This window comes from Mytilus edulis, chromosome 10, assembly GCF_963676685.1.
Source record: "Mytilus edulis chromosome 10, xbMytEdul2.2, whole genome shotgun sequence".
Lineage (NCBI taxonomy): Eukaryota > Metazoa > Mollusca > Bivalvia > Mytilida > Mytilidae > Mytilus > Mytilus edulis.
The window spans coordinates 8,929,784-8,947,057 of NC_092353.1; the positions used below are offsets into that span (position 1 = coordinate 8,929,784).

Consider the following 17,274-nt stretch of genomic DNA (forward strand, 5'->3'; position numbering starts at 1 on the left):
ATAGATCTCTGATTTCGTTATACTACATACATGTATGAGTATAACGAGATCAGAGATCTGTAAGATTGAACACTTCCATGGTAAGACCATTTTAGATTTCACTGACACTACTTGAATCATTATAAGAATTCAATGATTTTTCTAAATTAATTTGCGAATAAGCCTATTGTCGGTTGACCAGTCAAGTACGAGGGTCTGTATGATGGGGACTGTCCATTCATCCAAATAACAATTTATAAAAGTAAACATGTACGCCCTTCAACACGGAGCCTTGGCTCACACCGTTAGTCCATAATTCTCAATTGTTTATATAATTTAAGAACATTATTACTCTCTATTCCTTAGGTAAACGAAAAAAAAATCACAGGAAACAAGGTCACAGGAAAAAAAGTCACAATATTCATAGGAAAAAAGTCACAAGAACAAAGTTCTGATGAATAATTTTACTCAAACATATATTGCGACTTTTTTCCTTTGACTTTTTTTCCTATGGATTTTGTGACTTTAAAAAAAAACCAAATATGTCTGACATTTTACCACTATATTAATCCCCGTATACATGTCGTAACACCAATATTTTATGGAAAGATAAACTAAAAATGTGTAGGCATGCAGGCGGCAGTGTCTGGTTTCAATGCGGAGAATTGTTTCGTTTAAAAATAAGTTTTCGGTATGATTCCATGCATTCGCAAGAAAAATACATCTGTGAAATAGGCTTTCAAAGGTAAAATAAAAAAACGGGAACTATATATTTTTTTAATAAGTTTCAAAATGATTACTGACATACATAAAAAGAGGGTGTTTAAAAAAAAACCACCAAGAAATACTATAAAATGATAGAAGAAAGACACTTTAACACCATTGCTAAAATTAATAAAGGAATTGTATATTTAAATATACAATTCCTTGAATTAATGGACAAAAAATTAAAAATAATTGTGTATTATTTTTTTTTTAGTAAACTGATTGAGTTTTTAGGTTATAAATCAACTATTTATAGATATCCGATATATTTAAATCATTTATTTGTTGACATCCTATATACAAAGGAAGTTCGTGTCTGTTTATTGACAATTAATGACACGTGTTTTAATTATTTAATTGACCATTCCTACCCCTCAGTAGGTGTCTTGGTGATCAGGTTACATAGCATCATTTCCATCATGGATTACTTACAGAGCGCGGTAAAACTTATTCCAGCGTGGCTGACTCTTGATTTTGTCATCACTGTCTACAAAGTTTGTGCGTTTGTTACTGCTTATTGTATGGTACAAAATAGTGTAAGTACTACTTGATTCATTGTTATCCCCTTACATTATTCTAAATTACCTGGGAATAGCATAATATATTTAATATGTCCCAGATTTTACCATTTTATGTAGTTATGACTGCATGTTTGGCACAAACGGGCAAGAATTTAATATCATACTTTATCTGTATGTAAAGTCTTGGTAGAAGTTTTCGTATCCTACTATAATAAGTAATTAGGAAAAACGAAATAAATCAAGACAAATCATTTAAAAAAAATAGTACTAGAACACATGCAGAGCTATTTTGGAAATTCAGGGCTAAAAAACCCTTCATTTTAATCGTTAAGACTTAAAAGAATTATGTTTTCTCTCACAAAATTGAGTATGTTAATCCTTGTCTTTAGGTATTAAAAAATATAATATAAGAATAATAGACTTTCGCGCTACAGAAAATTTCCTTTTGTATTAATAATACAATACAATACAATATTTTTTATTTTCCAAATTAAAGGGCCCATTAAGAGCATAACATTAATTACAACATGACATAAACATTAGAGTGATTAAAGAAACATAAAATAATAATTCAAATGCAGATTCAGATTCAATATTTTATTATAGTCTCACCACATACAAACATGAAATGAGATTCACATACATAGATTTAAAACATTAAAACATTTGCATTGCATGTACCAATCTTAAAAAGATTTATGAGAGACTTTTAAGATATACTATATACATATAAACATATTTTTACACATTTATCAATGTTTATAATTAAAATTCTGACACAATATACATTTTTACTAAATGATATTAAAACATTTGTTTCTTTAAAAACTAGTGAAATAAAATACTATTTCTTCTTAATAAAATATTGTTGCAGGTTTTGGCAACTATAGCAGCAACATTGTCATTACTAAATAAAAATATAATTTTTTCATTATCTGATAAAAGGTTAAAATGTTCATTAAAATGTAAAGCTTCATGTATCAGGATTTGTCTTAGATCCACATACAATGGGCATTTTTAAAATGACATGCATTTCATCTTAAACAATAGAGCTACAGTTAAAACATGTCCTCTCATGGACTTCTTTCTTTTCATATCTTCCAGTTTCTATTTTTAGTGGAGCTACCCCACATCTAAATTTAGCGAAAAAACTTCTGTTTTTTAATGACATAATAATGGGAGAATTGGGTATGATCCCATGCTCTGTTGATGCTACTAAACTATGTGTAGGTTACTGGCATCATATAGTCAATTCAAATCCGGATAGCTTAATAAATAAAATTTATTCATCAAACCTTAATAATAAGTCGGACTGGTATAGAATTAAAATGAAATTGTTATTTGAAAAAGTTGGATTTGACCATGTCTGGGAAAATCAAAATTCATTTAGTAAAAATCGTTTGACTGTTTCTATATATAAAAAATTGAAAAATGATTTCATAAAATTTTGGGACCATTCTATTTCAAAAAATATTATTGATAAAAGAGGAAATAAATTAAAGAACTTACAAGGATTTGAAAAAGAAATTTGAGATGGAAGACTTTTTAAAATTAGATATAGACAGAGCTGATATTTCAAACTTTGTGAGAATTAGAATAAGTAATAGTATCCTTATGATTGAAAAGGGCAGACACAGAAAGATTGATTTAGAAAACAGAATATGCCCTCTATCATTGAATAAAAGTGACACCTAACATCCACGTATTCCAACATCAGTCTGAATTCCGATAGCAAAAAATCTTATTCGGAAGACTCCGTATACATACTATAAGTACTTTATTGTAATTAAATTACAAAATATTGATCACATGATGCTAGTATTACTAGACTTTCAATTGCTATTTAAATTTGAAGTTGAGGATGAATTACACTTCACCATAAAATGTACCAAACTCAATGAGTTGAGAATTAAATTTTTTCAGAATATTTCAGATATTTTACCATCTTTCAATAACCTTAGACATAGAAAAATTTCACCTCATTTTTCGAAGTAACGATTATGATGTCAGTAAATGTTGCATAAAAGGTATTAGTGAGATGTACAAGTTCAGACGTTCACTAACTTAAGCTATTTTACGTTATTTAGTATATAAATTGTATAACTATGATGTAAAACTGTACCTCCTCAGTCAAATAGATAGATAAGAAAGAAAATATATATTACCATTTTATGTACATATAATTGATTGTAATGATTACTGTTTGTTTGTTCTTTGTGTATGTGTTGATGACAATCCAGATTTTGGATTTTTATATCAATAAAATCTTATATCTTATATCTTATATCTTAATATTTTGCAAATAATTTTCAGTACAATAGTTATTTTCAAACAATTTGTAAGTCCTTAATTTAATTACCTCTACATATGCAGCAACTATTGTACACCAGTTTGATTTAAAATTATCAAATACATCCTCCTCAATTTGTTTAATACAATTTTTGTTCAATACATTTGATTCAAAATTACAATATTGCTCATAATTATAAAGTTTTAACATTTCTATAACTCTAAAACTCCAGTTTTTAATTCTAGTATTACATTTTCGTATCGACCACTTAAAATTTTTTAAATTTATCCTGTGTGGGTCCATTATGGAACACCTAGCCCAATGTCTCAGGACACTTGACCATTGTTTAACGCATGGAGGTTTCCAGCCCATATCACCAGCTATGGCATCATTTGGTGTGTATTTGCCAACACCCATGTTGCATGAGGAAAGGATCAGTGGTCAAAGTGGGATACTTTTGATATCTATTAGAGTATTAAAGTTAACTAATTTTCTGATTTTCTAAGTTGCAGGCCTTTATCGAGGTATGCACATACAATAGATAAAAATCTGCTATCTTCATAAATCATGATCCATGAAAAAAGATCTTTTCTGTTTAAATTATCTAAACAGGGGTATTTTTTTTATATAATCAGTCATATCTCTTCTGAGGTTATTGTAAAGAGGGCATTCCAAAAGAAAGTGCATTTCATTTTCAATACAATTTGAATTACAATATAAACATATCCTCTCATGTCGAGGTAATATTTCATATTTACCACATTCATTGGTAATTCGTTCATGTCTGCCAGTTTCTATTTTAAACAGTGATTGCTGAGTCTGTATTTTGTTAACAAATGTTTTTGTGGGTGCTTTAAATCTAAATAATTTTCATAGTCAAATGACCTTTTGAATGAAAAATATGTGTCCAATTTGCCTTGATTATGTAAATAAAAATCTCGCATTTTCTCCGAATCATTTTGAAAATTTAATTTGAGCTGTTTTTTCAGTAAATTTTTTAATTTATTTTTGCCTAAACTTTTACATATATTTAGGTCAATACCCAATTTTTCACTGTAGAAAATGATATTAGAGAGCCATGAATTATTGGAGCTAGTTTGAGCCTTATTCTATATATATATATATATATATATATATATATATATATATATATATATATATATATATATATATATATATATATATATATATATATATATATATATGTCTAAAAATAGCAACAATCAACATTCAATCTAATTAAGCGTGGATCAGTTTGTGAAAATAAACTGATACAGTTACTGAATTAAAATTATATAAATGTCTAAGAATATAACTAAAACACACTAATTGATACATTAAAAAGTTCTATTAGATGTTAAATAGAAATACGCAATATTTCGCTAAACAAATTAGCTTCATCAGGCGTGTGCATCTCTCAAGGTGAAATCGGATGCATGACAGAAAAATATTTTTGTAGCTTAATCTATACAAGAACTCTTGAACCTGATGGACACAATGAGAGAGACGAAAAAAGATTTCAAAGCAAATCAAAACCATAGTTATCTTGAAATCATACAAATTAATTTATAAAAATTCATACAATTAATCGAACATCTATAAATGTGTTAAACTTTTATTCCAACTTCATGTAGTTGTAGCTACATACATATTTTATGACCGAATTAATATGTTACACCCATCCCTCAAATCTTGTATAGATTAAGCTACAAAAATATTTTTCTGTCATGCATCCGATTTCACCTTGAGAGATGCACACGCCTGATGAAGCTAATTTGCAAGGCCGTAACTACCCTTGAGGCAAGTGAGGCAATTGCCTCACTAAAATTTCGACACTGATTTTTTTTTATACATATATATAAATATAATAGTCGTTTGTTGTTCTGTCTCAACCTTGATTTCTATAACTTGTCATCATTCCTTTTAAACTATTCTTCCTGGATATAACTCAGCATCTCAACGGGTGATGTTTCTCGATTACATTAACCTAGTAACGATAATCATAACGGATCTCTAGTTAAAAACAGGCTCTTGCAGAAAAAGGAAAAGCGACACTGAAGGTAAATAAGGAATAATTCTAGTAAACTAGTTTTTTGGTGAACAGAGTCTGAGTATTGCATATAACTTCATTAGTGCAATCCAAAAACGATAAGTAGACTAACAAATGAAGTACTGGTCTTCGGAAGGGGGCAGTCCTGTCTGCGTATTCATTTCTCCGTTTCACCAACTTTGACAAATCAAGTACTGGGCATCGCAAGGGAGCAGTCCTGTCTGCGTATTCATTTCACGAACTTTAATCTTTCTCTTTACAGATAAATAAAATATAAATAATATGAAACATCCATGGATTAGTTTTTATCCATGTTTCTTTAACCTTAAAAAATTGAAAGAATATCCCATATTCCAATTTGATATTATTGAGGATCGAATGGTAGAACCTTTAACACAGGATTTTGTCTTTACTTATTCGGGACTACGGTATTTCGTTTCTTTATATTCGGGGTTTCGGAATCGGACACCCCAGACCCTAACCCCTAAATTTATAGATTCTGGAACTGAAATACCACCAACTATTTCCAGAAATAATTGGAAATTACGGACCTACATGTAAACGTCAAAAACTCCAGTCCAATTTCCCCTGTACCCATACCAGATATACTTACTCTATAGATAGAATCATATACCTGTATCTTATCTCATTCTATCCCTAGTTTGTCTACTCTTTGTCAGCATAAAAGCGAGTTGAATATTTTGAAACTGCGACTGTATGATGGTTCTAACAGGAAAGCTTAATTCCCTTTTGCAAACAAAACTGTTACTACCGATGCTGCTACCGAATTGCTGATGGAGAAGGAATTGGAAGAAGACATTGATCATTGTGTTGATGATAATGTGCTACCTTTAGAAACACAGACTGCCCTGAAACGACTGAAAACTTGGAAAAGAGCATGCATGAGTGGCGAGAGATTGTGCGGTCTTGCCATGCTCCATGTTCATCGCGATAAGGATACCAGTAGACCAAATTATGATTCTGAAACGATTTGACTGAACCGGCAATAGAAAAATTTGGCAAACTCTACTGAATCGATGTTTGTTCTATGTTCTGGCAGCAGACTCAAATCAGTGATATTTGGATGATTATCTTACATATAAATTTAAATAAAGTTGTTGGTGTAAGTAAAAGTCTTAAAATATGAAAAATTTATATAAAAAGTGTCCAAATTCAAAACATTATCAAACTCTCTAAAAATGCCTAGAATGCAGGATTTTACACCATTCATTTCATACCCTAAAAAAAAAATTTCGCCTCGCTTCGCTCGGCTCAATTATTTTGCCTCACTAAAATAAAATGCCTAGTTACGGCCTTGATTTGTTTAGCGAAATATTGCGTATTTCTATTTAACATCTAATAGAACTTTTTAATGTATCAATTAGTGTGTTTTAGTTATATTCTTAGACATTTATATATATATATATATATATATATATCTTTATTCTCACAAACCAAATTACAAAGGTATAGAGATATATAATTATACATATTTCAATACAATTACATAAATAAATAATGTACGAAAGTAAATAGAGGCGTTCACAATTGTTCACCCAGAAAAGTTCAATGTCTCCTTAATCATTTAATAAGTTTACACAGTTTGTTCAGTTCTTTACATTTTTATGCCCCACCTACGATAGTAGAGGGGCATTATGTTTTCTGGTCTGTGCGTTCGTCCGTCCGTCCGACCGTCCGTCTGTCCCGCTTCAGGTTAAAGTTTTTGGTCAAGGTAGTTTTTGATGAAGTTGAAGTCCAATCGACTTCAAACTTGGTACACATGTTCCCTATGATATGATCTTTCTAATTTTAATGCCAAATTAGAGATTTTACCCCAATTTCACGGTCCACTGAACATAGAAAATGATAGTGCGAGTGGGGCATTCGTGTACTGAGGACACATTCTTGTTTAGAATTCATTAATTCATAAAACTTCAATGAGTTTGGTCTATTTCTATAGTAAAATGCAATACATTGTTTCCTACAATTATCAAACACTGAACAATTAAAAATGTAATGGTATTCATCACCAATGGCATCTGAGTTACACAATACACATTTTCTGTTTTCTCTTTCTATGTTTTGCCATCTTCCAGTTTCTATTGGAAATTTCATATCGAAGTTCGAAATTTAAGAAATAAGGATATCTGCCTGTCATCCAAAATATTTAAATATTTCTCAAACTCCAAAGTATCTTTAAATAAACGATAATTTAATGCTTTTTGGTGATTCCTGTAGGCTTGCTAGCCATCTTTGTTTAATAAATTGATCTATCAAATTCTGTTTGATGGTTACATGTAGCCATGTTTTATTTACAAAAAAGATATTATCCCATACATATGACAAGCCACACGTGTCTAAAATTGATTTGACTTGTTTTAACCATAAAATATTTGTACCACATTTGGCAGTTGCTAAGTTATACAAAATAAAAGGCAATTTGTCAGGTTATCCAGTTCGTAACTTGATTGAAATATCTAATGGATATCTTCCCAATTCACCATAAATCATAAAATCAGGAGTAAACTTTTTTACTCCACGTAATAGTTTACAAAATTTAATATGAACCCTCTCGATTATTGAATTATTTCCAAAACCCCAAACTTCGCACCCATACAGATAATATTGTCTTATAGGAACACCAATAAGACAACTCTCTATCAAGACACATAGTGGTCAAAGTAAGAAATTATAGGTCCCAATCTGAGGTCCCAATCGAGGTCCCAATACAGCCTTTAACACAAATCCTTGGCTCACATCGAACAGGAAGCTATTAAGAGCCCTAAAATGATCATTGTAAATCAATTTAGACAGGGAAAAGAAACAGGCTAATAAAATACAAAACGTAAAGCACATACATGTACATTTCTTACAGTATCCTATCGACGAAGTATTAGAGATATCATTAGATTGGTTTAGGACGCCAGGCTAACTGAAATGTTATAAACGTAATTCATGATCATGCATCAATGTATATAAAAATCATGATAAAATTATAAATGCTTATTTTGCCACCATCAATAAATTAGAAAGGTTTATATACATGAAATCCAGAAATGGTTCTTATCATCAAGGTTTTGAAAAGTGGCTATACAAATCCTTAATTGCTATCATCATTGTATTTATATTTATCTGCTATCATGTTTTAGTGAAATAAATAGAGAGAAATTGCTACTAATAGTTTAAGTTCTTTTTAAAGCTTCATGTTTTAATAACTTTCACTAAATTTTTCTGTATTTTTCATGAACCATAGAAATAACCAAGCTAGGGTCGAACATGTGCTTTGGTCCGAATTATATTATTCATCTTTGAGACTTTCCATTTTAGAAGATCAAACGTGACTTCCGGTTGCAGAAGAAGCCCAAGCGAGAACTTACTGCAGATGAAGAACAGCGGATGATTGAGAAGTTTGAAAGAGGAGATGCTGAAGGAGTACAGTTTGTCACAGAAGCATTTTATGACCATTTAGAAGCAAAGGTGATTTCATAATTCACACTATTGTCTTGTAATGTAATTAAACAAGGGTTAGCGGACATAGCAATCAATGACAGATCTAGAAATGTTCAAAAGAGGGGACTGCCTAAATTGGGAACCACTCAGTCATGGTTCAGTGATTCCCAATATAATCAACTAGTGGACATTTTCCCCACTAAAGGGGGCCCCAGGCCTCCTGCTCCTCTTAAATCCACCCCCTGTTAATGATTCACTAACACTGCATCTGTCACTATCAGTGTCAAGGTAGTCCAAATGATTTTGACGAATTATAGTTATCGCATACCAATGTCAACTTGTACCACTAAATAAAACCTTGTACTAATGCAAACTTGCGCCACTGCTAACTCGTACCACGGTAAATTCATACCAACTTATTCAAATGGTGTGATGGATATATACTTTAATTAACACAGGAAGTTCAGAGGCATAAAACTTGTAAAAATAGTGCAAACCCGCAGGCATATAACTACTGATTGTAAAATTTTATTATTGAAATACGTATAGGAAACGACTACTTCCATTTGAAGTAAAAAATCGAAAAAAAATTGTGAAATTAAGTATCTTTGGTCCAAATGACCTTCTGTATACTGCTGAACCAAGATCAGATTCACTCCCACCTAACAACTGTTGGGGTCAATTTGTTAACTGGGGTCCACCCTACATGCAGGCTACAGCTGTATACCTTTACCTGGGTCTTTAAGGTCAAGTCAAAGGACGAAAAATTGTCAAATTTTCTGCACCTGATGACCAACTTTGGGGCAAATTCAAGTATTATAAATTCAATTTTTTTTTATTAAGTTTACAAAAATACATAAAACATTCATATTTTTGAATACATTTTTAATGGTACGAGTTTGCAGTGGTACGGGTTTACGTTGGTATTAGTTGACTTGCTTCCATTATGATGTCTTGGCAGGCTATTTTAAATTTTTGCTTTGATGCTTTCCTGCAACATAAGGTGTCAAAGAAAAAATATAATAGTCTTTCAAAACGTCATAATTATTTGGACCAAGTGTCAAGGAAGACTCGAATACATCTCAAATATGCATACACTTGTTTTGAGCCACATTAAGGTTGATGTGGACCCTTCGGCTAAAATGGCTGTATTTTCACCTCAAAATTTACCTTGAGTGCAGACAAACCTGTACATCTGGAAAAGTTTTAAGGCATAGCATGCCCTAGATAAATACATTTCAAGTAGGTTGTATGTATAAGAAAAAATAAAAACTGAACAGGATTTTGCAGTGCACTTTTTTTCATTCCTCCAGAAGGTACCAAAATAAACTAAGTTGAGAAAGAGGTTTGAGATCTTCCCCACAGGTAATTATTGAAGTGAGCTGTTTTGTTTGACATGGACAATAGATGGACAATAGCTACCTGGCAATAATTGGTGATTTAAACTGTGTACAGGAGTGACCCATATCAAGCAAAACTCAAATGTTTGTTAATTTTATCATCTTCTGCAGGGATGAAAAAAAGTGCACTGCAAAATTCAGTTAAGTTATGAATTTTCTGAATCATACAATGCATTTGAATTCTAGTTATCTAGGGCATGCTATGCCTTAAAACTTTTCCAGTAGCACAGGTTTGTCTTTACTCAGAGTAAATTTTGAGGTGAAATGCAGCCATTTTAGCCAAAGGCAGAGGGTCCACATGAACCTTAACACCATTTCGGCCATTTAAGTATGTGAGACTGGATTCTGATGTGTATAAATCCACACCTAAAGAACACCTAAATGTCAAATAAACTTAATGCATTTTTTCCCCTCCAATTGCAAGTTATTTCAAGCATAACTGTCAAGTTTTGTCTCAGTCAGAACTATAGTTTCAGAGAAAATCACTATAATGTAAGGCCATATCCTACGGCAATTTCAGTCCAATTTCTTCGAAAGATCCCAATTTCAGTGTATCATTATAAAATGCAGTGTTGACTAATATCTGATCATAAACTCATGATATATGCATTCAAACAATTAAATAGAATACAAAAGACAACTTTAAGATGATAAACAATTTTATTGCACCTTTTAGAGTTCATTTGAAGGTCTGTTTTGGTCTGTTTTGGTCCATTTTTCTTCCTTCCTTCCTTTTTCATCAAAACTTGATATCTTTTGTCTAAAAAATAAAACAAATGTGATTATTTTCCCACAAAAATGAAATAAATGTAATGTTAAATCAATAATTAAAGTGTTTTAGCTGAAAGAACTGTCTCTATAAATATTAACAGTCTACACAGAAGTTTCTATAAGCCCTTATGTGTAACTTGAGTTTTTGGTCTGTTCCCCATGTGTGAGAAGTAACGGTTCCCTTTCAGTCAATCATTTATTGCTACTGGTATCAAAGTCTTTTTATTTACTCATAACAGTATATTTCTAATAGATTTACACAAAAAGTCCACTTTCTTGTATTTTACATCAGAAAATGGGGAGAAAGAGTAATAAAAAAATACCTCAAAATGTTTTTAAAAAGGGTTATGTCCCTTGGAATGCTGGTACAAAAAATAATTGGTAAGAATTATAAAGTTTAAGTATGTGAGACTGGATTCTGATGTGTATAAATCCAGGACAAATAAGTGTTTAGATGAGTTATTGTCTGTGCAAAATGTAGACGGCACAATGGCAAATTGTAAACTTTTGCGGCCAAAACAAAAAAAACATGATGATAGTTGATACATACTTTAATGCTGAAGTGTCATCTGCAGACCAATTCACATATAAGATTTTTCAACAGAATGCTCTTCAGAACATGGTTAACACTGAAATAAAAAATTCACATGTTGTATAAACAAAACAAAAACTGTAAGGGTAATTTAAAATTTAACACAGTAATCTAAATACAGCTTCGTCTGTCCACCCATTTGACTAAGAAAACACCCGTAAACCCCCATTTCAATGCAATTTTACCTCAGTCTAAATCCATTCCAAATAGTCCATGTTTACAATGTATGAACTGGTTTATTAATAACTTTTAAAAATTAAAGTACAATAGGGTCACGAGTGCACATTTAGTTTCCCTAAATAGGTGTAATACCACCATTGATTTTTCCCTATTAGTCTTTGTTAAATTGGCACTTTTAAAAAAATCGTACAGTATTTACCTTTATTTCAACCAAAGAAATACTTTGCATGTGTAAAGTTCAATCCTTTCCAGTGATACAGTGAAAATTTCACACTACATTTCATTGCATATAAGAAAGTAACCACCGCCGAGGGTAGACAACCCAATTTTTACACTGTTATTTACTGGTTACCTGCTTTGGTAACTATGTAACCTTAACGTTCCAAAATATTTTATAAGACCATCAAATAAAAAAAGAATGATGCTTTCAGACACCCAACATACATATTTATGACTCAGAAAAATTTAAGTGCATTGAAATGCAGGGTTAATTTTCTACAACTGTCAAATTCAAGGGAATATTTTTTTAGGCCTACTTTCGTATGCAACCGGATGTAACGTACCATGATTTGGTGGTATTACACCTATATTGTTGGGTACTTCAAAACTCAAATCTCATGTCTATATTTTCATAAGGGGAGACAACCCTTACTCCAAAGTACATTATAATTATATATATTGACATTCAGAACAAAAAAGCATTGATAAAAATGTGAGTGTCTATATTTTTGAATGGTAAAATGCACATTAATTTGTAAAATTTCTTCTCTCTAAACAAATAAAGTTTGCTTCAAACAACTCAATATCAAAATAATTATAGAATATCGTTGATCATCTCAACGAGATTGATCTTCTTGCTTAAGCCAGTAAGACGACACTGAGGAAAGTAGTTGAGTGATAATCTGATTATATCGCTATTTTACCTATGATAACTTGGTCAGTTTCATTGATAGGGTTTTTCCTACTTCCTATTTTCATCAAATAATCCTGTTGCATTGTATCAATTTATTTTTGGGAAACAATTCAGGTTTCTTGAAGTCTCTTCAGTCTTGTTTCTATAATTCACAGTTTCAATAGCTCCCATCCCTGCTTTCAATGCATCGTTTCTTTTTCTGTCCAAAAACTTGTTTATATTTTAATGAATTTACAGATATCTGTCATCTTCTTAACTCATACAATGTGTCAATTATATCTTGAATATTGTAGGAGGAGGAGTTTATTTCACGGGATATATTTCTTCACTCCAACAACAACTGGTGCACATGGGAAGATTTGATCGCACAGGATTTATTTCCTCACTCAGACAACAACTGCTGTAAATGGGATTTATGTGATTGCTGTCGCCAAGAGATTTACACATCCACCATGTCATCTAGTAAGACTGTTGAAAGTTATGTTGCTGAAATAATTGCTAAGATTAAGGATGCAGATTATCCATACTTGGACACTTTTTACGATACACTACAGAAAATGAGGTCTAGTGGAAAACAAAAACATGAAGATAATTACTGGAAAGTTTTACAATGTTTGGGTGAGACTGGCTCAGACATGATCATTAGGTCCTTATCTCTGTGTGAAAGAGCATCATGTAAATGTCATATCAATCGTAATCTCTATGTCCTGATGCAACTGTTTGTAGAAATGCAAAGTTCAGTTGCTGTTATCAAACATATCAATCTATATAAAGACAAAGTTGTGTCTGTGTTATTTAAAGCAGTAAGACAGAGGGAAATCCCAGAACTCTCTCGTAAAGGGTTTGTCAGTTTGTACCGGTGTCTTCTTGTCGGAAAGTTTAGTATGGTTGAATTATACCTCCGCCATAACATTTTCAGAGACATTCAAGAACACATCAAATGTAGATTGCAGTTTTACAGCATACCAAGTATGGAGGCGATTCAGTACTGTGCCAAGATTCTTCATGTAATGGCATTACTGGGAGGAACTAATACTCAACGAAGGATCAAATCCAGTCAGGCACTCAAACTTTTAATGGAATATGCCAAGACCTTCAACCCAAATCATCCACAGATGGAGAAAAACTATATCTGGTGCTACCATAAAGAGGAACTATTTCTTCATTTCAATTCCCTGATTGAAATTCTTTTTGAAGAATCCCAGGAGAATCTTAAAGACAGTTGGCATCCCAAAGACAAACTGAGTGAAGATTTATCAGATGAAGCTAGTTATTTCTGTTCCTGTCCTAGTTGTAGAAAGCAGTGTTGTGACAAAGACAAGTTTCTATATTGTGGTGCTTGTAAACTATCCAGATACTGTAGTGAGAAATGTCAGAAGGAACATTGGAAAAATGGTCACAAGTCTACATGCCTTAGTGATCACTTACAGGAAAAGGACTTCAAATCATTTTAAAACTGCTCATACATGTACATCTTCATGCTTGATTCCAACAGGAAAGGTTTTTTTTTCCTTCTCTGAAAGATGATGTCTATATAAAAACTGTGTATGTAGATGTTGTCAGGTTGTACTTGTTAAAGTTGTTTATTGCTAACTTTTAATTTGCTCCTGTCCAAACAATCCACAAATGTTAAAGGATTTCCATGAAATTGCATGAATCCATGATGCAAATAAAATTTAAAAGATAATAAAGGGAGCCATTTTATTTGAATGTGAGTTTTATACATGTAAATGAATCATGCAAATTTGAAACCTTTTTAAGGACCATTTCAGCCTGTTTTTATTGAGGAAAATCTCTTTTTGGCATTTACTTGTTCAATAACTTCTGCCATGTCTGTATAATTATTTATAAACATGTGTATGAAATTTACTTTTCAATCCTAAAAATCAAGTTCGTTTTATCTTTTGTCTATTCAGGACTGCATATATATATATATATATCATGCATATATCATTTATCCTGTGTTCTGATTATCATAACCATGATAACCTGTTTACAAGTTTTGTTTTCCAAATATATTTTAATATCAAATGTGTCAGTTGTCATGGTTATACAAAGCAGTCCTGCATTGTAAACTGTTACCAAGTTATACATTTTGTATGATAATAAGGATGTAAATGCTGTTATACAGTAATTCATGGTCATAGAGCTAGACAATGGCACATGTATAACATGTATGTATAATACATGTATATATATATATACTGATATATGTACAAAAGTCAAAAGTCTATTTAAATTTTTATATTCATGTACATGTATGTCATGTATGTCACTTTGTACATCATGTGCACTACATGTACATCAAAGTACATAGTCTTGCATTAGTTTAACTTCTAAATGATAAGGCCATGGAAAGTTAATTGTTGGTTTCCGCTAACATGGGAAAACTTTAAAGACCCGGCAGGCAGGCTTTTTTTTTGGGGTAACCATGCGTTATTTTATATGTTTTGTTTCTATAGCGGAACTTTTGTTTACAGAAAAATTAAATGACCCAGCGGTAAAAAAATAACCCGGTCGGGTTAGGGGAAACCATCAATTATTTTTCCATGGCCTAAGATAAATGATTATACCATAGTTTTAGAATTTAAGGAAGATTTGAATAAAGACAGAACTGTATCATGTATATATATACAATGATATATGTATTAAATGTCGGAAATTTTACATGGATCATCATGATTAGGTAGATCTATATATGGGATTTATCTGACATTTTAATATAAAATTAGACAGAAAAAATTGTCAATATGCCAACTTTTCAAGTTCAATTTTCAATTTTGAACTTGAACTGGTAATTTTATTACAAATGTAGTGATGATCATTTTTACCAAGTCTTTTACCATGTTTACAATTGTTGTAGGTATTACTGTACATGTAGATAAACATATACACGATATATATATGAATATGGTGTTCAGTTCAGTTTAGTGCTTTTTGAAGAGGTGCTTAGTGATTAAGATTAGGGGTTGAAAACTTGTAGTGCTACTTTCTAACATGTATGTTATACCATTCCCAATTCTGATATGTCTTAGGCCTAAAAAATACTATTTACAGTTCTAACAGCTTGCTTGAAACAATATAAGTACATGAAGTACGTTGGCATTCATTCATCATAAAAAATCCTGCTTAACTTTTACAGTGCAAGTTTTTGTTTTCATCATAAATTTAAGAAAAATATCACTTTTATATATATATATATAATCATGATAATAGTTTAAAAAGTAAGGAATTGTATTAAAAATTCAGTTGTGAGACTTTGCAAACATTTACCATAAATCATGTAAATATATTTTTTTTCCATCATTTACCCCAAATACAAAATGATGATAATTGGTGGGGAATTACGTTGACAATGATGTTAACTCCTAGTCAATGATAAAATATATATTTCTGTCCCACAAAGGTGTTCCCATATATAAACTTGGTGCTTATTAACTCATTTTATCATTGTTATGGTACTTGGAAGCTTTAAGTATTGATGGGCCTTTCCAAATGTTTAATGTATACATGTAAATAATATTGCTTTGTAGTAATTTTTAGTTTTTTGTTCCAATCTTTAAGAGAAGAAAGATCTGTTATACATATATTAGTCAGTTTTATTGTGTACTGTTTAATAGTGTGATGCATTGTAGTTATTTCAACTTATACAGTTTATTCATCATACAAATGGTATTTTTTTAATCCATGAATTTTAGATGGGACCATTAACATGTACCAGAGTACTGTGTCCTTTTTTATATTTTTTTATGGACAAAACATTTATAGAAAAAAAGACAAGATAATATGTCATATACATGTATATAGCTTGTATATATGACACATTATGATATTAAGGCAGAAGGCTTAATATTTTAGGGGTTAAATATTTCATTTGAATAAAATGCAAAATGATATTACATGTAGTTTCAAAAGAAACCTTTTAAATCTTTAAGGGGATATTGACAAGTTGTGTACATGATGTGCTAAAAATGATAATTATTTCCTCCATTTCTCTAGATTTTTTTTCAAAATTTCTGCATTTATTTTCATCTATTCCATGTTCCTTTCGTTCTTCTGTTTTGTCATGGTTTGATTTTTGCTCAGGCCTGTAAATATTGCAATTTGTTAACCTATTGGTGCTTGATAATGTCATGAATGTTTACACAGTTTAAAATGTCTTCATTTATTGAACTGTTTGTATTATATGGGCCGGTATGATATGTATAGTTAAACCAACATTTATGGTCAAATTGATATTCAGGAAAATAGTTGGGTTTTATGCAATGTATTAGCTAAAGGGCATTATTTTTTGTTATATTGTGCATTTCTTGTTATTAATTAAAAAAAGAAAAAAAATGCTGTATTTACTCATTACTTGGTA

General features: G+C 31.1%; 1 protein-coding gene and 1 long non-coding RNA gene across 3 annotated transcripts; one reads left to right on the forward strand and one right to left on the reverse strand.

The window, feature by feature from the left end:
• Positions 1–1,148: 1,148 nt before the first annotated feature.
• On the forward strand, positions 1,149–17,165 carry LOC139493319 (uncharacterized). Its single transcript, XM_071281600.1, has 3 exons — positions 1,149–1,280; positions 8,933–9,082; positions 13,205–17,165. Exons 1-3 carry the CDS (start codon positions 1,164–1,166, stop codon positions 14,363–14,365), a joined length of 1,428 nt encoding a protein of 475 aa, XP_071137701.1. The 5' UTR covers positions 1,149–1,163; the 3' UTR covers positions 14,366–17,165.
• On the reverse strand, positions 11,097–12,540 carry LOC139493320 (uncharacterized). Of its 2 annotated transcripts, XR_011656977.1 has the most exons (3): positions 12,198–12,540; positions 11,777–11,855; positions 11,097–11,215 (listed from the first exon to the last, which is right to left on the reverse strand). It is a non-coding gene; the product is annotated as an uncharacterized lncRNA (long non-coding RNA). The 2 variants fall into 2 exon arrangements; XR_011656976.1 differs by lacking the exon at positions 12,198–12,540 and having other exon boundaries at positions 11,777–11,998.
• Positions 17,166–17,274: the final 109 nt, after the last annotated feature.

What these genes read in the sequence shown, in the direction of transcription:
- LOC139493319 (XM_071281600.1), top strand. Translation starts at nt 1,164, where the DNA reads ATGGATTACTTACAGAGCGCGGTAAAACTTATTCCAGCGTGGCTGACT. An exon ending in ATTGTATGGTACAAAATAGT is followed by an intron (nt 1,281 to 8,932) that starts GTAAGTACTACT and finishes TTTCCATTTTAG; the next exon opens with AAGATCAAACGTGACTTCCG. An exon ending in ATGACCATTTAGAAGCAAAG is followed by an intron (nt 9,083 to 13,204) that starts GTGATTTCATAA and finishes TGAATATTGTAG; the next exon opens with GAGGAGGAGTTTATTTCACG.